The sequence below is a fragment of the Rosa chinensis genome, chromosome 7 (assembly GCF_002994745.2).
Source record: "Rosa chinensis cultivar Old Blush chromosome 7, RchiOBHm-V2, whole genome shotgun sequence".
Classification (NCBI taxonomy): Eukaryota; Viridiplantae; Streptophyta; class Magnoliopsida; order Rosales; family Rosaceae; genus Rosa; species Rosa chinensis.
The window spans coordinates 12,540,617-12,566,661 of NC_037094.1; the positions used below are offsets into that span (position 1 = coordinate 12,540,617).

Sequence of the window (26,045 nt, forward strand, 5' to 3'; positions counted from 1 at the left end):
TGTAAAAGCAACGACTAGCGTCAGACGACTCGCTAGATCTACGTTGCCGTGTCCACTTCCAGTATTTGAGGGCGTTTCGTTTCGTTGCCTGCTCATTTAACTTTTTACTGCACGGGAAGTCAAAAACGTGTTTTTGTTTATTTTTATTTAAATTAAAAATAAAACATTGCAACAATGGACTTCGGCTTGGTAAGAAACTGTAAGCTCTAAAGCTTTGTTATAAAAAAAAGTACTTTAGATCATATTGATAGAAGTTAGTTAGTGTATGACAGTTCTTCAATAAGCTAAAAGTCTATTTGAACACCTTTTTTGTGAATCTGATTTTCAAAATTTTAATATCTGATCGAGTTACTATAAATGAAATTGCAAAGAATAATATGAAGTAAATGTATAATTGTTGAACGCTTTTTTATTAGAATTAATTAGCTAAAAAATTCAAATCCCGTGACATGAAGCGTGATAATTAAAAATGTTGTATTTGTCTCCTTTTGGAAGAACTGTTGTCATTTTACACTAATAAATGGATAATTTAATTATTAGAGATACTAAATGTTGTACGAAATTGATGGCTCATCGTGAGAACCAATTAGTTACCAAGATTGTTCCTTTTTTTATACAATTGAGTGATTAAACGGTCTATCAAATTATAAAGAGATGATATCTAGCTAAATGAGAAGATTTCGTTTAAAACGTCACAATGTAAAACAAGAAAACTAACAAAGAAGAAGAATGTTAAATAGAAAATTTTTAGCTTTTTTTTTTTTTTATGGATAGAACTATCTCGTGGCCAGAAATTGATTTCAACACCAACCGCTAAACCATTGAGGGCACCAAATGGAGTTTGAATCATAGCTTTGGCCCATTTAGACACCATGGTTTTCTCTACAAAGTCATTTGCTCTCTCTTTTCCTGTTGTTTTCTACCGGCGGGAGTTCTCTTCTTTCTTTCTTTTGTTTTTTTTTTTTGTTTTTTTTTTTCTGATAAGAACTTTCTTTGTTTCTTTTCTCCCTTATTATAATGTAAATTCTGAGCCCCATATCTCCAACGGTCCAACCGATGCATTTGCTTTTGGATTTATTGCACAACAGCTACCTCTGTTTCAATTTGAATTCAAAATTGATTAAGAAAAGCTCTCCATCTTTCCAAGTTTGAAGTGCTACTCCAACAACCCAACGGTCCAACCCAACGGCACAAATTATATCCACATGTAATATACTTTACCATATGACAAGAATAAACTGAATGAATGAAGCTAAAATGGACTTTTAAGTAGAACAACAAAAACTTAGCTCCCAAAGCTGGAGATGCTTTTAGCTTTGGTTTCTAATATAATATGGATTTTGCGCGTGCCTAGTTCGATTTTGGTCACAACCGCCACTAAACGTACTCTTCATTGGAACTGTTCTGTTAAATGGCACATCCAGTTTTGTTTTTCTGCAGATTATTGGTTTACTGCTCAGTGCTCACCTTAGACTATGAGTTTTATTGTGCATTCTTGGGAACAAGCTGATAGTTGCTTCGGAGCTTAGTCGCGGTATCCTTGTTTCTTCTTTCGGACACTTTCATGTTGTCGAAGTGATGAATCAAGTCGAATACATGATGAAAATTAAATAGAGAAGCTGTCAAGCTACTATACACAATTTTCTGTTTGAAAGCTTTTGGGTAGCTAGGCCGCCTAGGCGTGTAGCTAACTAAGTTGCCTATTTGTATATATGTTCATTCCTCCGGACTCGATCAGGGTCTGTGTAGTCAATGTTCAAATACCCTATGGACTCATTTTATCAATATTGCTAGCCTGTCTTTGTAAATGGGAGATCAGGGAGGGAGGAGAGACAAGGAGAGGTGGTTAGGGGGTTGATTTTGAGCTCAAGTTGACTAATTCGGAAGGACACGTTTGCTTAGAATATGAAAGATTGAAAGCCTCTCCACGGGTTTAGAGTTGTGACTGTTAAACAGCGACAAGCGTGGCCTGTGGCCCACCATTGTACCGATACTGTCCCAACTTAACCACCCATTAGGTGTTGGGTTTTAATCACAAAAGGCCTCGATACAATTGGGTGAGATCCACCCACTTATAAGTTATATTTTATTTGTCACTTTTCCAATGTGGGATCTTTCCTCTCCAACACGCCCCCTCACGTGCAACCTAGCTCTAGGTCTGCACGTGAAAGTCATTCATCCAATTCCCATATTGGAAATTGGGACACAAGCCTCATATCAGAGACTTGGTCAATACAATCCAAGGCCCACATTCATTGGACAGCGACAAGCGTGGCCTGTGGCCCACTATTGTACCGATACTGTCCCAACTTAACCGCCCATTAGGTGTTGGGTTTTAATCACAAAAGGCCTCGGTACAATTGGGTGAGATCCACCCATTTATAAGTTATATTTTATTTGTCACTTTTCCAATGTGGGATCTTTCCTCTCCAACAGTGACTTTGCTTTGAAATTTACATAGTTTCAGGGAATGAAATCATAAAAAGTGAAAAAAGACATGCTAATATAGTTCGGGTCTTCGGGAGTTCAAACATATTCTGATTCTACGTGAAGATGACAGCTTGAAATGGGTAGCAAGCTATTCCAACAAAACCATTTTTGAACAAATCCGTTCTTGAATATAAACTTCTCCCCATGCAAATTCCAAAACCCTCGGAATCATCCGACGGACTGTTGACGGTGATCGGTTCAGCAGCTTGGTGTAGTTCACGGCGTGAAAGTTCTTGGGGTGGAGAATCGAGGCGCCGGTCTCAAAGATCTCGCCGGAGACGTTGACCGGCGCCGACGATGCAGAATTTGTCATGAGCTTGGGAGAGTGTGTAGAGGAGCAAGAGAGAGATTAGGCTGAGGGCGGGAAATCAGGACGACATGTCGTTGACATTGGAGAGGATGAAGACTGAATAGAGTGATATTTTAACCAAATTACGGATAACTAAAAATTAAATGAATTAGTTTACGATGAGGAGTAAGATTGACATTAGTAATTTGATTAGAAAAATGAATCAGTTTTCAATGAGGAGTAGGATTGACTCTCTTTCTAGTCTATAAATACCTCATGCCTTCAATCCAATCCTGTATATCTTACAACTATCATTATTTCTTTCTCCTCCTATACCCACCAAACAACCTCCTCCTCTGTTTACTCTCTTTGTCTCTTGAGTGATTGATCATGGCTAATGAGAAGGGTCTGATCGTGAGTTTCGGGGAGATGCTGATCGACTTCGTCCCCACCGTTTCGGGCGTTTCACTGGCCGAAGCCCCAGCTTTCTTGAAGGCCCCCGGTGGCGCCCCCGCCAACGTGGCGATCGCTGTGGCTCGGCTCGGTGGCAACTCCTCCTTCGTCGGGAAGCTCGGCGACGACGAGTTCGGGCACATGCTCGCCGGAATCTTGAAAGAGAACTGTGTCTCCGGGCAGGGCATCCTGTTCGACCAAAATGCACGCACCGCTCTGGCATTCGTGACCCTACGCGCCGACGGAGAGCGCGAGTTCATGTTCTACCGAAACCCTAGCGCCGATATGCTGCTCAAGCCCGAAGAGCTCGATTTAGAGCTGATCAGATCCGCTAAAGTGTTCCATTATGGATCAATAAGCTTGATTGTTGAACCATGCAGGTCGGCACATCTGAAGGCAATGGAGGTCGCAAAAGATGCCGGTGCCTTACTTTCCTACGACCCGAACCTCCGACTACCATTGTGGCCTTCACCTGAGGAGGCACGCGAACAAATAATGAGTATATGGGAAAAGGCAGAAGTGATCAAGGTCAGTGATGTAGAGCTTGAGTTTCTCACAGGAAATCCCAACATTGACGATGAATCCGCGATGACTCTGTGGCATCCTAACTTGAAGCTCCTTCTTGTCACTCTTGGTGAAAAGGGTTGCAGATACTACACTAAGAATTTCCGTGGATGTGTGGAAGCTTTTCATGTAACTGCGGTAGATACTACTGGTGCTGGTGATTCATTTGTGGGTGCTCTGCTCGCAAAGATTGTTGATGACCAATCTGTTCTTGATGATGAGCAAAGGTTGAGGGAAGTACTCAAATTCGCAAATGCATGTGGAGCAATAACAACTACTAAGAAGGGAGCAATTCCTGCACTCCCCACAGAGTTCGAAGTCCTCGCCCTAATCAAAGAGGCATAGATTGATTTTTGTTTTAGTTTTTGTTTTTTGTAATAGCATAGATTCTTTTTGTAGTTCATCCATCTTTCTAGGACTTCTGTGTTTTTAAACTTCATTGCTTTTGATTTGAGATAGTTTTCCAACCTCAGTAATTCTTCTCTTCTTGCGTGTATCAACATTAAAACAAGCATAATCGGATAAAATGTTAACTTTTGGCTGTCATTTTTATTTAATTATTCTTTCGGTTTTTTTTTTGTTCATAACTTTATTTTGTATAAAATTTAAGATAAATGATTTTGAATTTTTAACACATATAACTGTGTTGTACGATAGAAGTGAAGTTAAGCAGGATAGATTATGTGGTGAACAAAGTGGTCGATGAATCTTTGAATCAGGACGGCGCTCACATTCAAAATCCCTATGAAATCAACAAGTGTTTATATGCATTTTATCAAGAAAATTCGGTCATGATCACAAGGTAATCTATCTTTTTCAGATCTATTGATTTTGTAATGAATGGTGCCTCTCTTCTCTACATAGACCATGGTTCATAGTGCAACTAGATTTGTTCATAAATCCAGTTTGCCAATGTGAATCATCCCAAAAAGCGTTGTTCTACCAAGATCCTGGCTTGTGTGCGCTTTCCTCAAATTCTATGCTAAGTTGCTAACACTTTAGGTATGCTCACTTGAGATTCATAACTATCCAAGCGGCCGCCGAAGACTAACAAACTTGGGTTAATGGGTGACAGATATCCAAGTAGAAAGCAGAGCTTATGTGGATCTATGGACTTGAAGGAAACTCAAACTTACAAGAGCTAGAAAATGGTTTATTGAACAAACGGATGTTCAAAGCTAGGCGGGGACATAGTAGAACAGCTTCTCCCGCTGCCCCCAAACTCTCTGCAGTTTTGAGAGTCGGCCAACAGCTTCTCCACCCTAGGTGGTGTGTCTCCACCCTCTGTGGTGTGTTTTCCCTGAGTTTTGTCTCAGATCTGAGACTTTATGTCTCAGTTTCATTATAGTTTTCTTTGTTCCAGCCCAATTCTTCTTCAATTACCCAGATTTAGTTCCACCTCTCTCACCCTCTTACAGATCCACCTCTCATGTTCTATCCCATCTTTTTCTCTTTTTTTCCACAATCCCCTCACACTCGGTCTCGACCTGGGTATCTACACCTAACTCTACACCTACGAATAGCTGCCGAACCGGTACTCCACCGATGTTTGTGGACGACACCGGACCAGTGGCGTTGTGTTGCTCGGTGGTCTCCACCACCACGACTGCCGTTCTCATGTCCGTTGGTACCTCTTTCCTTCTTTTGCAGACTATTCAGGTATGGAGAATGATGGTGGACAAACCTCTGGCCTCTGAAAGTGAAGCTTTGGTCGATGCCTCTCTCTTTGCAGCTCGGTGGTCAGCAGCCATGGCGGCTGGTTTCTCTGCAGCAGCTCTAAGTGGTTTTAGATCTAGGGTTGGTTTTGGTTGTTGTTGGGCTTTTGGGCTTCAGTTTGTTTTTCTTTTTTGTCTGATGTAAGTTAATCAAGCTTTTGTCTTTTGGGCCTCTAAGCTTAGGACTTTTGCTTCCTTACGCACATCAACATTTGTAATTTGCTTCTTTTTTAATGGAGAAGTTTTAAATACACACCCCTAATTACTTAATACACACTCTATACTTAATACACCACCCATTTAATTTCTCATTCTAATATTCTACTAAATACACAACCCAAAGTACCTAAAATATCCTTAATCTCAAAAATCATGAAATATCCTATTATTTGACTATATTAAGGCTACTATTTAATATGATTAGTATATTCTAGTATATTGATGTTTTTAAATGACCATATTGATTACTTGTGTTACTTATTCAGAAATCCATAAAGATTTATTATTGTTCCCTTTAAATAGATGCATATAAATAGGTTTTATATTATTTGAGTTCTCATCCACCAAACATCATGTTGATCAAGTATAAAATTATGAGTTGAACATTTAACCAAAACCATATCACTAGTTTCTCTCCAATGGTGGAACTACAAAGTTGTCATTAGAGAGGCCAAACAAATTAACAATTACAAATTTTTTTCACCCGTGATGTTTTATATTAGAAAATAAATGGATTAATCGTATCTCTTTGAAAAAAGAAAGAAAATGAAATTAACCAAAAAAGGGAGTAAAACGATCCATTTTAAAAACATTTAATGCCTTTGATTTTGTAATTCTAAATATTATGTTTTCTAACCTCATTTAATTACAATTTATTTAAGAAAAAAATAAATTAGATAGTTTCTAACTTTATTCTTGTACTAAATTAGGAGGCCATGTATAGAAATTTGTTATGTTTATCTAACTATTTATACATAAATTATTCTATATAAGGACAATATGACTATTTTTTTTTCTTTCTAATGCATAGATGTCTGTTTTGGTCATTCAACCTACCTAAAAAATCTAATTTGAAATATAAAATAATAGGAATGTGTATTAAGTGATTAGGGATGTGTATTTAAAATTTCTTCTCTTTTTAATGAATGAACTATTTGACAAAAAAAAAAAGAACAAACGGATGTTCAGATATTTCACCATATGAACTGAAACAATTTCTCAATATTAAGGGGTTCAATTCACGAAAAGAGCATCGGAGAGCTTGACAATAAGCCTTTTGCAAGTGCAATCGTTTTTCATTCTCTCTTCTCCGAAACTTTTATGAAGAAAATGAATATTTCTGAACGGCGAATTGAAATGGGACGATGAACTGCACCAGGCTGACAGAATAACATGGCAAGAGGAAGTATCAATGTACTGAATCAAATCAGTTGTCTCTCTGATTGTAAGTTATGAGCCGTTTTCTCTTAACTCAGATGTATAGAGCAGTAAGCAAACCATAAATCACAAATAAAACTGTTGTACACAAGTTTCTCGAGAACAAGTCAAATTTTTGTATAGCAAATATATTAGAAGGCAGCAATCTGATCTCATGATCTAATCCAAAGGTTACAATTTTGATACTAAAGCTGTGATCAAATTAAAGGACGATAAAAACATAACATTAATTGGCCAAGTAATCCAGAACGTAACACCATAATGACTATCGCTTATAAGTACCGTCAACAAACAAAAACCTAATATCTGGAAGGCCACAAAAGATTTACATAGAGGTGAGAGATGACGCTAAGCTAAGATATAGAGTACATAAAACTATCAGCTTTTAGTTGTAGCTAGAGTCTGGAGATCCATAAATATGGATTTGCCTAGCCCAGTTCCACTGATGGTAACCCCTAAACTAAATTTGTAAAGCATATGAACTATTAGGTTTCGGCTTTCAGCTGCTATTGTCTTGAGGTCCCTAGCCATATGGGTTCTTGCTAGCCCAATTCCACTGATCCCGGCACATGTCATCAATGTTATATTTCGCCCTGCACGAAGATTTAGCGAGTAAGATATAAAATCACAATTCATATTACCATTTCATTACATCAGGTAGAAGGGTGGGTTGAGCAGCAACAAGATTGGTGCACAAAATTTTAATGCATACAACTCTAGGTCATACATTAAGACATTTCAGTTATCGATAATTTCGTTGATGAATAGAATGCATAAAAGTTTGCAAATCAACTTACTTCCAGTTCAGTTCCCTCTCTGCCTTATCTGTTGATGCATAGACAACTTCAGCATCACCAGGTCGCCGGCCAGCAATAACAAGAGGAATTTTCTGAAACAATATAAGGAAACATAAGCTTAACAAGATAGAGACAAGGTTAAACAGAAACTGAGCGTTATGGAGCAGGACTGGTCGTGGAACAAGGGCGCAGAATGTAAGGAAAAATTCTAGACCTTTAGAAAAGTCATTTTTAGTATACCATCTAGAATTTGAGAAGAGAGGGTCTCAAAAAGCACACTTTCAGTTTTCAATTAAGATATGGGACTACGCAGATAAGACATCCTAGAAAATAAGAGTTTGCAATCCACAAGAAAGGTGGAAGGGCACATTGGCTCGGAAAATAAACCCCTTAGTAATACTTTTTGGAGTGATCTCTTATCCTTAGTAATACTTATGACATGTCTATCGGTGTATCCCTGTATGTACTAATGTTCATCCTAAAGTTAATAAACCTATGGTAATCCTTCCCTATCTGTTTGTCTAATGGTCTGTGTGCTTGTGCTGATGCGTTTAGCTTAAAGGTGACCATTCTTCACATAAGAAAAATACAAACTCAACAATTCAGGCCCGGCCTTGCCCAACCTTGGCAACAGCCCAGGGCCCAAGGGAAGGTGGGGCACCAATTATATATATAATTACAATAATATGTTGCGGAATGTAAAAAAAAAAATCGTTTATTTTTGAATTCTAGACCTAGGGCTGGGCACGGGCCGGGTTCAACTAAAACTTTGCTGGGCCCGGAACCGGCCCGTTTTTTACGGTTCGGGCCCAAAACCCGCTTTGCAACGATCAGGGACCGACCCGGGACCGGCCCGTTCCATTTCGGGCCGGGCTTCCGGGTTTTCGGGCCCAAATGCATCTATATATTTTCAGATTTCAACATATTCCAAGTTCAAATACAAATTCCTTTTTATTTCCGTTTTATTTCCTTTTTCTGGGCTTTAAGCCTTTAATGCCTCCATAAACAGAAAAAAGAGAGGAAAAAAAAAAGAAGATCAGTAACTTGCTAATTCTCAAATAACTTAACAACGTAACAAATTAAAACAAGAACACCATGTTCATCTAGTAATCAACCAACAACATAACTAATCAAATCTGATCTTTACAACAAAAAAGAAAAATCAAATCAATTTATATTAATTGATCCAAGCAAAGGACCAGAAATCAGCCGAGTCATGGAGATCAAATTACGCAAATTGACGAATCCATCACTGACATCCTTCAACCCGACTTTTCCACGGAGGTAGAGCGGAGTAGCGGACTGCGCTTCCACGGCGGGCAGGAGAGGAAGAGCGGATCGTGGGATCCATGGAAGGGGATGATCTAGTTGGAGAGAGAAAGAGGTTCTGAAAATCTGAGCGGGCCAAAGCGAAAGGTAGGGGACGAGTGAAGACGGGGCGATGAGATCGGTGAGATGGTGGCCTTGAGGAAGGTTCTGGATTTCAAAGATGAGAAGTTTCAAGAAGACAAAGAAATGGAGTTCTGGTAACCAAAAGGAAGAAGAAGAGAGAAATTGAGTTATGCGGCTGACAGAAAACAGAAGAGAGGAGAGAGAGAGAGTAGGGTTAGGAATTAATATTAGAGAGAATGATTTGGTGTGGGGAGGTCTACAATATAAAAGTATGAGCCCTATTTTATAGCCAATAATATAGAGACACATGTCTCTTTTTATGTAAAACGGGCCTGACGGGCTTTTTAATTTCTGAAAGTGCAGGCCCGGGCCGGAACCGTATTTTGAAAGTTAAGGCCCGGCCCGAACCGTTTTGATAATAAAAAAAAATGGGCCCGGACCGTACGGGTCGGGCCTTGACAGGCCGGTCCGGGTTTACGGATTTTCGGGCTTAAATGCCCAGCCCTATCTAGACCCACTAACTGCGTGTTTTTTTTCTTTCTTTTTCTTCTTTTTCGACTCTTCAAGTCATCAAGAATTGCATTTTTGCAAGTATCATTATAGCAGAGTCTCTCACTCTTTCCAAAACGTTGAAATCAAACAAATTTCTTTTTAAAGGTAGGGTTTCAATGGTTATTCAATCCCTCAATTCATTTTCATAATTGGTCCCTCCAATCTTTCTCCCAATCTAGCTCTAGGCACCAAAAAAAAGTTTTCGCCCTGAGCATCAAGAACCTCAAGACCGGCCTACTCAACATCTAGAGCAAGCTTGTCTGATTGGACTGATATTACATTATTACTCGACACGAATCCATGCTAGACCACTAGTACAACCTGCTAACATGAGCAGTATGCATATATGTCGATTTGTAAACAAGTGGCGATTTAGACAACAAGGTGAGGGTGTTTTAACTTCTTATAAATCTAAACAGGGGCAGGTAAAGTTGCATGTGCATGAACCATCAATGAATAAAGTGAGAAATTCAATCTGATTTCAAATAGGGGATAACAAATGTGGATGTCTAGCGAAGCAGGACAGACTTCTCAATAAGTATAAGTTCTTTAGCCACATCAATCATATCTGGCCTTACTTCACTTTCATCTTGGGTGCATGACAATGCCAGTGCTAGGAATAAATGCAAGTGCTCTTGAGCTTGCTTATATTCCCCCATCTCTCCAAGGATTTTAGGATCTACTACCGTCTGAATCTGACCATCACTAGCTTGACGTTTCACATATGAAATAATCGACTCAAATTCTCCTTGATATTGAAGCACAACTTTTTGGCCTGTCAACAATATAAGTAAAAGCACACCAAAGCTATAAACATTAGTCTTTTCTGAAATGTAACCAGAACTCATGTAGGCAGGGTCAAGGTACCCATATGTCCCTTTTGGCTCATCTACAACATGGGATTGCATAGGAGGAATGGTTATGGAAAGTGAGAAGTTGCAAAGCTTCAGAATATAATCATTGCCCAAGAAAACACATGAGGCTCGTATATCTCTACGAATGATTAGCCTGGAGAAGGCAGTATGTAGATATGTAATTGCATTTGCAAGTTGCTTTGCAATGCGCAGCCTAATATTCCATAGTAGGGATTGATTTGCTCCATAACCCGCTTCACTAGTTAGAACAGTCAAAATATGTGTTAACGTTAGAGATTGAGCGGTCTCTAGTTAGCTTTAGAGAGAGAGAGTGACACAAGCGAAGTATAGTGGTTCACCTCCCGCCTTAGCGGGAGACTACGTCCACTTGAAAGCTTATACTAGTGTGTCGAGCCTTGCGGCCTAACAAGATTACAAGAGATGTAATGGGATTGGATGTAATGGAATGAATGGTGTTTAAGTGGGAGGAGAGTTCCTTTTATAGGTGAAGGAAGCCATCTCCTTTACATGGTTTTCAATGTGGGACAAGCAACCACTACTTCTAGTCTAGAAAGCCTATTTGTGAGGGCATGTTGGCAAGGCCGGAAAGGTGGCTTCCCGGCGACGGATTTGCGACTTCCGGATACCGTAGCGTAGCTTAAACATAGGGCTACAAGATGCAAGTAGCGGTTGGATCCCATGAGGGTGTTGTTTATGCTTGGTGAGGTAGCAAACTAGCCTTGCTAGTAGAGGTATCTACAAGTCCCCGAAGTCCCCGAGTAAGAGGAGCTTCTTGGTTGGGGAGTTATAATCATGGAGTCATCAAGCATAAACAATGTTCGAGAGGCGCCTAGCCCCTACAAGTCCCCGAGCTCCGTAAGCAAGAAGGGACTCTTTTAACCTACTGTACATACCTCCAATAATATGGAGTATTTACTACATCACCAAGCATAAGTAACACCTACTTTGGGACATCCACAAGACATGGCAAGGCCCAACCGAGACATGCATCGTGTAGCCCTATGTTCAAGCTACGCCACGGTATCCGGAAGTCGCAAATCCGACGTCGGGAAGCCACCTTTCCGCCCTTGCCAAGATGCCACTACAACATGGCTTTCTACATGTTAAATAGACTAGAATAGTAACTTTGCTTGTCCCACATCGAAGAACAAGTAAATGAGAAGCATTCCTTCATCTATAAAAGGAATGCCTCCTCCCACAACTCAACAGATTCATTACATCTCTTGTAATCTTGTTAGGCCGCAAGGCTCGACACACTAGTATAGCTTTCAAGTGGACGTAGTCTCCCGCTCATGCGGAGGCGAACCACTATACATCTCGTGTCAACTCTTTCTCTCTCTCTATCTCTCTCTCTAAAGCTAACTAGAGTCCGCCCGGATTCTAACGTTAACAATTGGCGCCGTCTGTGGGAAGCCGACACACAAAGGCTTCGTCACCTACCACGAACTTTGACCCGAAAATGTCGAGTCGACTCTCATTCAACATCAAAACATGGTCGGTCAACTCCCGGCGGGGTCGGTCAACTCCCGGCGGGGTCGGTCAACGCCCGGCGGGGTCGGTCAACGCCCAGCATGGCTGGTCAACGCCCGGCGGAGTCAGTCAACGCCCTACTCAAAAAGTCAAAGCTAGCTCAATTGGTCTCCGCTGAACACAAAAAAAAAAAAAAAAAAAAAAAAAAAAAATTTCTGGGCGGCAAATCTTCTCTGGACACCCAGAGATCTTCTCTGGACACCCATTCTCTTCAAGGCCTCGTCTTCCTCTTTGCATCGCTCAGCGGCATGACCAGGCCAACTCGGCCGAGCACCACGTTCCGCTCCGCCGGACAACCCCTACGGCACTTGCTCGCATAGCTCTCAGCAGCAACCCACCACATATCAGCCGGCACCGCCAGCATCAGCGGCGGCCACTGCTTTCTTTTTTTTCTTTGATCGATCGCAGCAAAACACCGCCTGCATACCACTGAGCAAAAACCAACGCCGCCGCTAGGCCTGTCCTCCAGCGTTCCCGCTACTGCAAACTGCTGAGTTCCAAGTACCGCCGAACTCGGGACCTCCGCCGAGCACCTAATCCTCCGCTCCGCTAGCCATAGATCCTCCGCCCGGTGCTCCACCGCTTCGCCCAGCGAACTGCAGCAACTCCTCTTCACGCTTTACAAGGCTTCGTTACGGCTACGCCGGGGAAGCACCGCTGCACTGCTGCGCGCCAATCTCTGCACGCACCACTGGGCACCGCCGGCGTCTCACTCCCTTGACAGCGATCACCGCTGGGCGTCATCCTCTGCTAGGCCTGCCATCCATGTCTCCGCTGCAAGCTGCTCCGCTGCACACTCGCTGCACTGTTCCGCTGCAGCTCCCTCCACCAGCGGCCAAGCTCCGCCCAACTTCGGAGCTCCGCCCAACTTCAAAGTTCCTGCACCTCCACCGCCACAATTCTTCAGCGGCAAAAACTCCGCCAGGAACCGCCAAAACTTCACTGGCACCGCCAGATAGCTTCTCCCCCGCTGAGTTCCGGGACCGCCGCTAGCCACCTCCGCTGCGCTCCTCCTCCAACTGTAGCTCCGAGTTCCGCCGGACTTTTTTCCTCCGCTGGACTGTTCATCGGCTGAGCTCTAGGGCTCCGCCGAACTCAAACTATCCGCTGAACGAGAGCTCCACTCCGCTCCGCTGGCCAAGCACCGCCAATCTCCTCCGACGGCCACAACTTCCTCCGTTGGCCACCTCCGATAGCAAAAACCACACTCTGCCGGCACTCCTCCGCTGACCAAGAGCACCACTGACGGCCCCATGCTTTCGATTTCTTGATGCATCTCCTCACCCAGGCGTCGATCGGAGATGGAGCTCAGCACTTTCTTTCTGAAAAGCTGGAAAACAGATAAGTTGTTCTTTCGGTGCTGCAAAGCTAAATTGCGAAGGCATGTATATGTCTATTATAATCATCCAAGGCATATATGGTATAATATATTCTCATCACTTTGCTACACGTCCATGACCAAGCATATATATATTATATTCTCATTGCTGCAAAAGCATACACATGCCATGCATTTAAAAGTCGGCAGCTCATGATGGCATACATATGTCCACAACTCTACATATTATAAGCACATGCCATCTGTTAAGCATGCTAGTGCCCTGATAAGTCCATGAGACCATGACAAATGCATATCCAATTGCATTCACATTATGTAGCTATGGGTATATGCCTACATGCTTGTAATAATCAAAGCCTGCAAGATCACATGCTACGCCCAACTTTCTTGTCTCAATTATGCTTCTGTCATCCATTAATATATACTAGGCATTAGCACACTTTTTGACCAATACTTGGTCATGCGGCAGTATCGTTTCAATTCTAGCATTCTAGAGATATGGCATTAGCTCACGGCACATGTCCATGTACTAAATGCCATGCATATATGTGAAACAATAATATCACTGTGATCGCCACCATGACATTCTCAAATATATGTACGCTAATTCTGCGTTGCACATATTCAATCACATATGATCGGTTCATCATATGGACAAAAGTGCTAATCATTTACCTTATCTTAATGTTGACGAGGCACAAGCACCGTTTCAATCAACGAGATCATTAGCCTTCTACTAAGGAACTTCACCGGAGCAACGGAGCGTCATGCTTGGACAACTCCAACATGATTTGTGTACTTAGATCATTTCCAACTCCAACTCGCTTCAAATCGGCATAAGATAAGTGCCTTCCTCTTATCTTTACGCTCTTACAATTTGAGCTACCGCCGATGCCATGACTATACATGTCTCTATAACCCTTAAGCATGCCTACAACATGTTATTAGCAACTTTCCTACAAGTACATGCTACACACATACATGCTTAAAATCACTTTCATGTGACATTCATCTAGAACCTTGTGACACTTATCGCTCAATTAAACATGCTCGGATAAATGCTTGCGAAACGGTTATGACTCGCTTGGGTATCAAAGCATGGCCGCGACTCGCTTGGGCTACGCCCCGCTCGCTCATATAGCGCCTACACCCAACTTGCTCGAACACCTAACTCGCTCCACTTATCCAACATGCTTTAGTTACGCTCTCGGTTCACAATGCTTCATACATATGGTCTAGCCTCCGGGCACCACATTTTTTCACGTTTTCTTACGTATGGTCTAGCCTCCGGGCTCCACGAATCTATGGTCTACGACCTACCGCCATGCGGCAGGGCGACGCCCCATTCTCTCATGCACTTACGAATTTTTGTCTTTTGTGATATAGGATAGCGAGTCCCTTCTTGCTTGCGGAGCTCGGGGACTTGTAGGGGCCGTGCGCCTCTCGGATATTACTTATGCTTGATGACTTCATGATTTGAACTCCCCAACCAAGAAGCTACTCTTACTCGGGGACTTCGGGGACTTGTACATACCTCCAATAATATGGAGTATTTACTACATCACCAAGCATAAGTAACACCTACTTTGGGACATCCACAAGACATGGCAAGGCCCAACCGAGCATGCATCGTGTAGCCCTATGTTCAAGCTACGCCACGGTATCCGGAAGTCGCAAATCCGACGTCGGGAAGCCACCTTTCCGCCCTTGCCAAGATGCCACTACAACATGGCTTTCTACATGTTAAATAGACTAGAATAGTAACTTTGCTTGTCCCACATCGAAGAACAAGTAAATGAGAAGCATTCCTTCATCTATAAAAGGAATGCCTCCTCCCACAACTCAACAGATTCATTACATCTCTTGTAATCTTGTTAGGCCGCAAGGCTCGACACACTAGTATAGCTTTCAAGTGGACGTAGTCTCCCGCTCATGCGGAGGCGAACCACTATACATCTCGTGTCAACTCTTTCTCTCTCTCTATCTCTCTCTCTAAAGCTAACTAGAGTCCGCCCGGATTCTAACGTTAACACCTACACAATGAAAAAATGCGCATATGTAGAATGCTTGTTGTATTGGTTACCGTTCGTATTAATGGAATGCGAAAAGAATTCGATTTGTAGCGAATAACAAATGGTAGAAGAATTCAATATTCCATTAATGTGTATGAACATGTAAAATATTGGTAGTTGTGTATGTGGATCGTGGCCATATAACACGCACAATAGATAGTGGCAAGTGTAATGGGTGTCCAAAGTAATTTTGTGGGAGTAGTCCCGGTGGCATAGAATGAAGTGTTTGTGAACTTGGGGCTTAAGTAAAACATGTTGGACATGATCGAGCAAGTAGATTTGTTCGAGCAAGTTGGGTGTAGTTGAGTGTGTAAGCGCTGTGCGAGCATGCGAGGCGTGGCCCAAGCGCAAGTCGTGGCCATACTCGATACCCAAGCGAGTCATAACCCGAGCAAGTCGTTTATCGGAGCATGTTTTAGTAAGTCGTAAGTGTCACAAGCTTCTAGATGAGTGTCACATATTTATTTAATTGAGTTGCAATTAAGTAGTAGCATGGCATATGTGTATAGCATATACTTGTAGTAAAGTTGCTAATAACGTTTTGTAGGCATGCTTAAGTGTCATGGAGACATGTATAGTCATGGCAAAAGCTCTAATTGCAAGAGCGTAAGAGATAAGACAGTGACTTATCTTATGCCAAGTTGGAGGCTAGCTGAGTTGGCCGAGCATGACGGTCCATTGCCTTGGTGGATAAAGTGCTCCGATAATGTATGTCAACTCGTAGTTGAGGTTGAATGCTCGAGAGAAATAATTGAATTTCCTTGAAACAAAATATATGATTAATATGTGGATTTGTAAAATCAACATCAACAATTTGCCTAGGTACTTTGACAAAGTTTTAAATAAAGTGTATAGGTTGACATGAGATATTGAACTTAGGTAGGCATAAATGTCATTTATACACGAAGTACAATGTGTCAAAGTATGAATGAGTATTTGTTGCTAGATTGCTATCCCATAAATATAATCATATTGTCACAAGGTAATGAAGCCATGCAAAATGCATTTTCAGATTGTGAGCTACTGAGCTAGTCTGTGGCATTTCCCACTTAGAGCATGCATATAATCATCTCAACTATATATAATTATATGTGTATGTGTCGAGAGTGAACTACCATCGATATCAATGGACATGCTACTAAACAAATGTTGTTTGGGTATAATATGGCATTGCTAACATATTTATATTAATATATGGACGGTGATGAGTTTGAATTGGTGATAAGCATCAGACACATGTAAGTTAAACTAGCATAGTAATTGAAGCGTTGACTATGTCAATGCCGCCGGAGCAAGCACCACGTGGTGATAGACATTCTATTGCAAATTTGTGTATGGCACATGCGAGCTACTGAGCTAGTGTTTGGTGTGAACTACTGAGCTACCGAACTATATATAATTATATATATTATATGTGCTGTAAGTGTATGATGCTATTGAGCAGATCATGGTTATGTTCACAAGGAAGCACGTGGTGTGCATCTGTGTATATCAGTAAAGAGAGGATAAAGATAGAGTGACGGAAGACTTAGCTGTTTGCCTATTCCGACCATCCCAGCTGCTCGAAGCGTAAAGCCATGATGGAAGGGAGTTGCACAGAAGAGCGCCTAGCGGGAAAGCCTCAGGAGCTGGAGGTTGTTGTTCCGCTGATGCTAGCGGTGGAAAGTAGCTGGCTGAAATCTTGCCAGAGCTAGGCTGGTGGAGATTGGTCTTTTAGCGGAAGTGGAAGTGCCGCGGTCGCCGAAGAATGGCCGGTGAGTGGGGTGAGAACTCCGGGCAGCGGAGTTTGTCTTTGGCTGTGGCTAGCGGTGCCACGAACTCACTGTTGGGTGATGACAACGACGCTGTGGTAGCGGGGGAAGCTTGGCGAGCGGAAGTGTGACTCAGCGGAGGAATTTTGGCTAGCGGAGCGGAGGCCGGTTAGCAGAGATGGCCAGTGGTGAAGTTCGGCGGTGACCAGTCCAGCGGAAGCGAAGATTGGGCGGCGAAGTTTGAGTAGCTGATCCCTGGCCAGCAGAGTCTTGGCCGGCGGTAGCGGAGGCTTGCCAAGGAAGGTGCCCAGCGGTGAAGCCCAGTGCTGAAGTCCGGCGGAGAAGCTCGTTGGGGATGTTCAGCGGAGATGGTTAGCGGGTTTTCCGGCATAACCGAGCTTTGCTAGAGGTGATGGTTGGCGGAGCCTGATCATCAGCGGTCTGTTCGTGGCTAGCGTTGTTGATTGATCGAAAGAGAAACCAGTGGCCGACAGAGATTAGCGGAAGAAGTGCCGCTGATGGTTCTCTGGCGGAGCAGTTGAGGTTAGCGGTGGTGTCCGACAGAGGATGACTCGGCGGAGGAGCTTGGTCGGAGGTCTTGGTGGGAGGAGGTTTTGCCGCTGGTGCTCAAGAGTCCGGCGGAGACCGAAGAGTCCGGCGGTGGTTGAAGAGTTCGGTGGATGCTCAAAGTGTGGCGGAGATGGAAAACCTGGAGCTCGGCGAAGACTCGCCTGGCGGAGGCCTGCCGGCGGAGGTGAAGCTCAGCGGTGAACAGTCCAGCGGAGGATGCTGGCGGGGGTCCCCTGGAGGACGACTCTCCTGCGGAGGGTCTGGAGCTGCAACCTGGAGGATGATCGTAGCCGGCGGTGGTGCCAAGCGGACAAAGCTTTGGTGTTGGTGCTGATGATCGATCGAGAGAAGAAGCCTGGGTGCCCAGAGAAGTTTTCTGGGTGTCCAGAGAAGATTTGCCGCCAAGGTTTTTTTTTTTTTTTGCTAGCGTTGACTAACATTGGTCAGCGTTGACCAAAAGTTGACCAAGCCCTGTTCGGCGTTGACCTTTGTGAGTTAGGCGTTGACCGACCCCGCCGGGAGTTGACCAAGCCCTAATTTGATGTTTACCGAAGTTCATGGTACGTGACGAAGCCATTGTGTTGGCTTCCCACAGACGGCGCCAATGTTAACGTTAGAGATTGAGCGGTCTCTAGTTAGCTTTAGAGAGAGAGAGAGAGTGACACAAGCGAAGTATAGTGGTTCACCTCCAGCCTTAGCGGGAGACTACGTCAACTTGAAAGCTTATACTAGTGTGTCGAGCCTTGCGGCCTAACAAGATTACAAGAGATGTAATAGGATTGGATGTAATGGAATGAATGGTGTTTAAGTGGGAGGAGAGTTCCTTTTATAGGTGAAGGAAGCCATCTCCTTTACATGGTTTTCGATGTGGGACAAGCAACCACTACTTCTAGTCTAGAAAGCCTATTTGTGAGGGCATGTTGGCAAGGCCGGAAAGGTGGCTTCCCGGCGACGGATTTGCAACTTCCGGATACCGTAGCGTAGCTTAACCATAGGGCTACAAGATGCAAGTAGCGGTTGGATCCCATGAGGTTGTTGTTTATGCTTGGTGAGGTAGCAAACTAGCCTTGCTAGTAGAGGTATCTACAATATGAAACGGAAAGGAAGAAATATTTGTGAGTGATGAATTTTCTGATGTTGATTCAATGGTGTAAATGGGGGTATATATACAAAGCCCTACACTGCTACATTACACATCTTGATCTCCAAGTGTACTGGTACTCCAAATTCCCTTCTTCTACAAGATCCTTCTCCTACAAGTTTTTACTTTTTATGCAAGCAAACTTGTTCTACACAATATGACTCACAAATCAACACTCCCCCTCAAGTTGGGGCATAAACGTCACAAAGACCCAACTTGCCTAGTGAGTCATGGAACAACTTGCTAGATACAGCTTTGGTAAGTATATCCGCTAATTGCTCCTTGGTTGGAACAAAAGGAAAGGAGATTAACTTTGCATCCATCTTTTTCTTAATGAAATGTCGATCAACTTCCACATGTTTTGTTCGGTCATGCTGTACAGGATTCTGTGATATATGTCAATAGCTGCTTTGTTATCACAGTACAATTGCATTGCTGACTTAGGCTTAAAACCCAAATCTCGAAGTAAATTTCGTAGCCACAGAAGTTCACACACTCCATGTGTCATACCTCTATATTCAGCTTCAGCACTTGACCTTGCAACAACCTTTTGCTTCTTACTTCTCCAAGCAACAAGGTTTCCTCCCACAAAGGTGAAGTACCCAGATGTAGATTTCTTGTCTGTGATAGAACCAGCCCAATCTGCATCTGTATATCCACTAACATTATGGTGCTAATATTTAGAAAACATTAAACCTTTTCCTGGTGCTGACTTTAAGTACCTCAAGATTCTTTCCACTGCCTCCATATGCCGTTCACTTGCATTATGCATAAACTGACTCACAACACTAACTGCATAAGCAACATCAGGTCTAGTGTGTGACAAATATATCAGGTGTCCCACTAACCTCTGGTATCTTGATTTGTCAGTTGGAACCTGATCTAGATATTCTGCTAGTTTGTGATTTTGCTTAATTGGAATGTCAATTGGAGAACAATCCAATATGCCTGTCTCTGCCAAGAGATCCAACACATACTTTCGCTAACATAAGAAGATGCCATTTCTCCCCCTGGCTACCTCAATCCCCAAGAAGTACTTTAAATCTCCCAAATTCTTCATCTCAAACTCAAAAGCCAACTTCTTCTAAAGACTTCCAATTTCTACCAAGTCATCCCCTGTTATTATCATATCATCCACATATATAATAAGCACAGTTACCTTCCCCTTTTGGTTCTTTAAGAATAAAGTGTGGTCTGAATAGCTTTGCTTGTATCCAAAACGTCTCATGGACTGAGTGAATCTACCAAACCATGCCCGAGGTGACTGTTTAAGTCCATAAAGGGATTTGTTCAATCTGCAAACAACATTACCATGTGTATCTGAGGCATACCCAGGAGCAAGACCCATGTATACTTCTTCAGTTAACTCCCCATGAAGGAAAGCATTTTTTACATCAAATTGATGAAGTGGCCAATTCATATTAGCTGCAAGTGACAACAACACCTGAACAATATTCATCTTGGCTACTGGAGCAAAAGTCTCATAATAGTCAATCTCATATGTCTGAGTGAACCCCTTAGCCACCAACCTCGCCTTATACCTACTTACTGTGCCATCTGCATTATGTTTGACAGTAAAATCCATCTACACCCAACAATTTTTTTACCACGAGGAAGTGGTACAAGTTCCCAGGTGTGATTCTTTTCTAATGCCTCCATTTCTTCCTCCATTGCCTTGGCCCACTTTGGGTCTCCCAAAGCCTCCTACACTTTGTTAGGAACAGATGCAGAGGATATTTGATTCACAAATGATGAATAAGGTTTAGATAACCTATGATGTGACACAAAGTTAGCTACTGGATATTTGGCTTTAGCAGTTATGGAAGGTTCATACTTTTTTGCTGGTTGACCACTGGTAGTCCTACTAGGTAACACATATGTAGAAGATACAGACTCCATAGAGTTACTAGGTGAATATACTGGACATACCTGAGATGGAGCTTCTTGACCAGAAAGTTCGGTATCAAGGGGAAAAGTATCAGATGAGGGGGAAGCTGGAATAGAGTCTTCTTTAGAAATCGACTAGTCTAGTACACTTCTGCCCATTTCACCGGTTTCCTCATTTGACTGGTTGATTTGGGAAATTTGACTATTTGATTTCGGGATGTCAGTACTCTCTTCTTCCGCGTCTTTATTCATCTTCAACTTTCCACCAACAAACTTCTCTTCAAAAAACTCATTCTCCCCCTGAAGAGTGGTGTTGTTGGGGGAGAAATAACACATATCTTCATAAAATGACACGTCCATGGTGACATAGAACTTTCGTATAGGTAGGTGATAGCACTTATAACCTTTCTGATGAGAACCATAACCTACAAAGACGCATTTGAGAGCTCGGACATCCAACTTTGACCTCTGATTTTTGGGTATAGGGACAAAGGCAACACAACCAAAGACACGAGCTGGAAGATTAAGGAAGGAAGGAATAGAGACATGGGTTGATAGGACTTCAAAGGGAATGCGCCCCTGAAGAACACTGGAAGGAAGACAATTAATAAGATGTGAGGCAGTCTAAACCGCCTCACCCCAAAGATATTTGGGCATATGAGCACCAAATAGCAATGCTTGTGCTATGTCTAGGAGATGACGATTTTTACACTCAAACACACCATTTTGTTCAGGTGTTTGAGGACAAGTGGTTTGATGGATTATACCTTTTTCTTGGAAATATTCCTGAAAATCAGGATTAACAAACTCCCCCCCCCCAAATTATCATAATGAAAAACTTCGATATGACCATTGAACTATGTTTGAATCAATTTTTGAAAGGCTTGAAAAGCAGAAAACACAGCATCCTTAGACTTAAGCAATGCTACCCATGATAATCGAGTGCAATCATCAATAAACAAGACAAAATAACGCATTCCAGAAATAGTGGGTTCTCTGGAAGGTCCCCACACAGTAGAGTGAATAATCTCAAAAGACATAGAACTTTTATTAGAAAGACTCAATGGATAGTTGACTCTATGGCTTTTCGCCAAAACACAAGTTTCACAATGTAAGGATGACTCATCAATGCCAACAAATAAAGAGGGAATAACTTTACACATTACACTGAATGAAGGATGCCCTAAACATCTATGCCATAACCAGACTTCATTAAGCTCTTTAGAAGTCAAAGTCAAAGCCAAAGCAACTGGGACATTATTCCTTGGTCTCTCCCCGGCATAAGCTTGATCCAGATGAAACAGTCTCCCCCTCATATACCCCTTGCCAATGACTTCCCTGGTTAGAAGATCCTGGAACACTACATACATGGGAAAAAATGTCACATAGAACAAGGGTTGAGTATTCAATTGGGGAACTGAGATTAAGTGGTGAGACAAGTCTGGCACATACAATACATCATGCAATACTAAGGTAGGTGTGACTCTTATAGACCCAATACCTAAGACAGGAAAGGATTCACCATTGGCATTTCTAACATATGACACATTAGGAGTGGATAAGGTAATGAAAAACTTCCTATCATAGGTCATATGATATAAAGCACCAGAATCAATAATCTAAGTATCTGAACCGACAAAGTTAGAAATTTTTAAAACCATACCAATCTTACCAGCTGTACCTTTTGCAACCATTGAGACTGAGGGAGGGCCATCACTGCCTGTGGTATGATCCTGCCCAGCGACTCCAAAGTACTCTGAACTCTGAACAAGATGAACAGCTGCCTTTCCTCTACCTCGAGGTTCAGTTGCTGAAGTATCCAGCAAGGTAGCCAACCAACTTATAACAAGTCTCCTTGGTGTGTCCAGTCAGTTTGCAATGTTGACATACAAACCTACATGGAGAAGAACCCTGAGTCATGGGATGTAATCCTGATTGTGGTGTACTAAAGCCAGGAGGTGGACCTTGAGCCTGAAGGGGCTTAGCTTAGATTGTTAGGCTGGAGATTTCAGAATGAACTGCCTTTGTGCTACCTTGCTGAGACTCATCCTTGCGGATGTAGGTAAAAGCCTCAGTGAGGGAAGGAGGCTCTTGCCTACGCAACAACTCTCCCTTGGCACTATCATGTCTAGCATCTAATCTACCCAGAAACTGGTGCACATGCTCCCATTCCTTTTCCTTCTTGTACCAAGTAAATCCTTAGCATTCTTCAATTTGTTTGGTCGTCGTTTATCAATCTCGGCCCACATGTTTTTCAGCTGGGTGTTGCCTTGCACAACAACTCATAGATCTTGGAAAAATCATATTCATTCAGATAGAGATCATTGAGCGTCTTCCAAACTTCTGCAGCAGTATCACACCCAATGATCAATTGGATCACCTCATCAGTCATGGCCTTGTACAGAATTGATAGTACAAGTCCATCAACATCTTCCCACCTGACATATTCTTCACTTTCCTCATTCGCCGGTGCCTTAATGGTACCGGTGACATGACCCATCTTATGTATTCCACAAAGGTGAGCGGAAATCGTCTTCTTCCATGTCCTGTAATTCCTAGGTCCATTCAGTTTTGCTCCTCCGAATGAACCTGATGAAGAATCTAGGTTTTGAACGGAGACTTCAACTTTTTGAATACGGGAATTGTTGGTATTCCCTCCTTCTAAAAGTGGAGCATCATGGCTAGACATTGGAATACCGACGAAAAGACAATATGCAGCGGAATTGAGACAGAATGTAAGTTTGACAAGTCGAGATGGATTAATCGACTAGTCAAGAAGCAGCAGTACTTCCTAAGTAAAGAGAAATGAAATCTAATCCTTGGGTGTTGCCTATCGTGCAACCTTTCGGTAACTCCTTTTAATGCGACCAGATAAGGAGGGTTAAGATTTTGGTGGAGCAATGCTCACTTTTTAACCTTTCGGTTACCTTTCTCTTATTCGATCATTGGCCTAGACATCGCATTAATTGGATGGACCTAGTGGTGTTGGGCAAGTAAGCTCGACGTTACAAGGATAAAATTCACCTTCTAAAAGATAGAAAACAATCCTAACCTTCGAATTAGAGGAAGGAACAATCTTACCCCAGAGTGTGAGGAAAGAAGAATGAAGGAAAGAGACAAAGTCCTTTCGGATTTTTGCTCTGATACCAAGTCAAAATATGAAATGGAAAGGAAGGAAATATTTGTGAGTGATAATTTTCTGATGTTGATTCAATGGTGTAAATGGGGGTATATATACAAAGCCCTACACTACTACATTACACATCTTGATCTCCAAGTAAACTTGTTCTCCAAGTGTACTTGTACTCCAAGTTCCCTTCTTCTACAAGATCCTTCTCCTACAAGTTTATTTTACATGTAAGCAAACTTGTTCTACTCAACATGACTCACAAATCAACAAGAACTCCTTCACTTGCACATTCAAGCACTAGAGCCGGTATAGGGAGCTCTAAGCAGCAGCCCAACAGCTTTAAGACATCGTTATGGCTGCTCATCTGCATTGTTATTATAATGTCACGAATGGCCAGAGACCTAGCTTCATACCCAACTTGGGCAGTACTCATAAACTTCTTAATGGTAATTGATCGGTCATCTACAAAACCATTAAACATTTGGTAACGAAATTCCTCCGAAAAGTTTTGTATAATGCAAGAAGGATCAAAGTTGTTGGTTGCCGGCCCTTGTGAGTTCATCAAGAGAATAACAACGAATTGGATTAGACTTTCCATCACATGAAGCAATGAGATCTTCTAATAATTTGCTTCCATTCTCCAAGAATATTGATGATGATACAATACCAGTATCTCTCTCCTCTGTCCTTAAACATGGAAGCAGTGAAAACCTGATACACATATTAGAAAACGAATGTAAAATAATGATGGATATATCATCAACAATTCAACACCAATAACCAAAAATACGAAGAGGAACAAGACGTACTATATATCTTAAATTAATCAGGCTAGGTCTAAAATTAAGAAAGCTATTGTTCAAGTCATAACGTACAAGCTTTTGGATGACATTATTCTTTCCGATCACTTTGTTCTTCTACGTATCACTCGACCAATCCGCCTTACCAAGTTTGATTCAGGCTGCTCCGACCGCCAGTTAGAGACTAACTTGTTGATTTCTTCCACCGAATACACTGCAGATTTATTTTGAAAGTGTAGCAATAGTTAAACTTGGTTAGATTCAATTTCTCCAAGTATATATACATACATATATATATATATATATATTCAGGGATTCATGACATCATTTTCTATGGAATGAGTTCTTTTCTGAATCTGTGAGGTTTGCAGCGTCAATGGTTGGTAAAGAATAACATAGCGCAGAAATAATGATCAAATGGTCATAGTGTTTGTCCAAGTTGCCTCCATTGATAATAAAACACAATTCTACTACCAATACGCTATCTGAATTTAAAATTTGATTTATTAATAAATTTACGAAATAATTCGTGTATTTGTAGAATTTTTTATAGTTGGTGTGGGAAGTAAACAGAGTGAGTGTATTTATAGAACTTTTCAAAAGAAATTTGGGATTTTCTTTTTGTTGAATTTCATATTTACTTTGGTGTAATTGACTAGGCAATGGATTGTTAAGTAACTAGAAAATCCTTCCCACGCGATGCTGCGGGGGTTTGGTTTTTCTAAACTGAATTAAAGTGTATCTTTGCAATTCCTAACTTCAGTGGTCTTTTCCACCATGATTGTAATCTCAGATATCTTCAAGGCAACATTGGCCAAGTTTCAGTGGAGTATGATAGATGAAACAATATAATTAGCCAGAAAGTCTCTTCTTGAAATTCTTTTGTTTGTGAATTCCCTCAACTTCTTTCAAAAATAACTTCATTCCCTGAATCATGAGCTAATATTTATATAAGAATCCAAAAAAGATACAATGTCCATTGGAATTGCCCAAAGATTTTATTTTCATTACCAAAATCCAATAAGCTATAGTAACAGAAAATTCATGTCTGCAAAAAACTCAAGAAAAAGTCCATTTCTAATTGGGAATCAAATAGAAAAGTCCAGAGTCTAATCAATTTTGTCAACCATGTGAAAGAGAAACAGAGGATATTTTTAGGTCATTCTATATGTAGTATTAGCATTTCATATTCCATCTTGCAACGAAAAATCAAGTAAGGGACCAAGTCCATCAGCTGAAACTATATACTTAATCTCAGAAA

At 41.9% G+C, this 26,045-nt stretch overlaps 1 protein-coding gene and 1 long non-coding RNA gene across 2 annotated transcripts; one reads left to right on the forward strand and one right to left on the reverse strand.

Moving 5' to 3' along the window:
• The first annotated feature begins 3,105 nt into the window (after window positions 1-3,105).
• On the forward strand, window positions 3,106-4,331 carry LOC112176757 (probable fructokinase-1). The gene has a single exon (XM_024314816.2). The coding sequence runs from the start codon at window positions 3,170-3,172 to the stop codon at window positions 4,139-4,141; it is 972 nt and encodes a 323-aa protein (XP_024170584.1). The 5' UTR covers window positions 3,106-3,169; the 3' UTR covers window positions 4,142-4,331.
• Window positions 4,332-7,040: 2,709 nt separating this feature from the next.
• On the reverse strand, window positions 7,041-7,866 carry LOC112176758. Its single transcript, XR_002927083.2, has 2 exons — window positions 7,746-7,866; window positions 7,041-7,541 (listed from the first exon to the last, which is right to left on the reverse strand). It is a non-coding gene; the product is annotated as an uncharacterized LOC112176758 (long non-coding RNA).
• Between the last annotated feature and the right edge of the window lie 18,179 nt (window positions 7,867-26,045).

Excerpts from the sequence above, each read along its gene's own strand:
- LOC112176757 (XM_024314816.2), top strand. The coding sequence starts at position 3,170 with ATGGCTAATGAGAAGGGTCTGATCGTGAGTTTCGGGGAGATGCTGATC.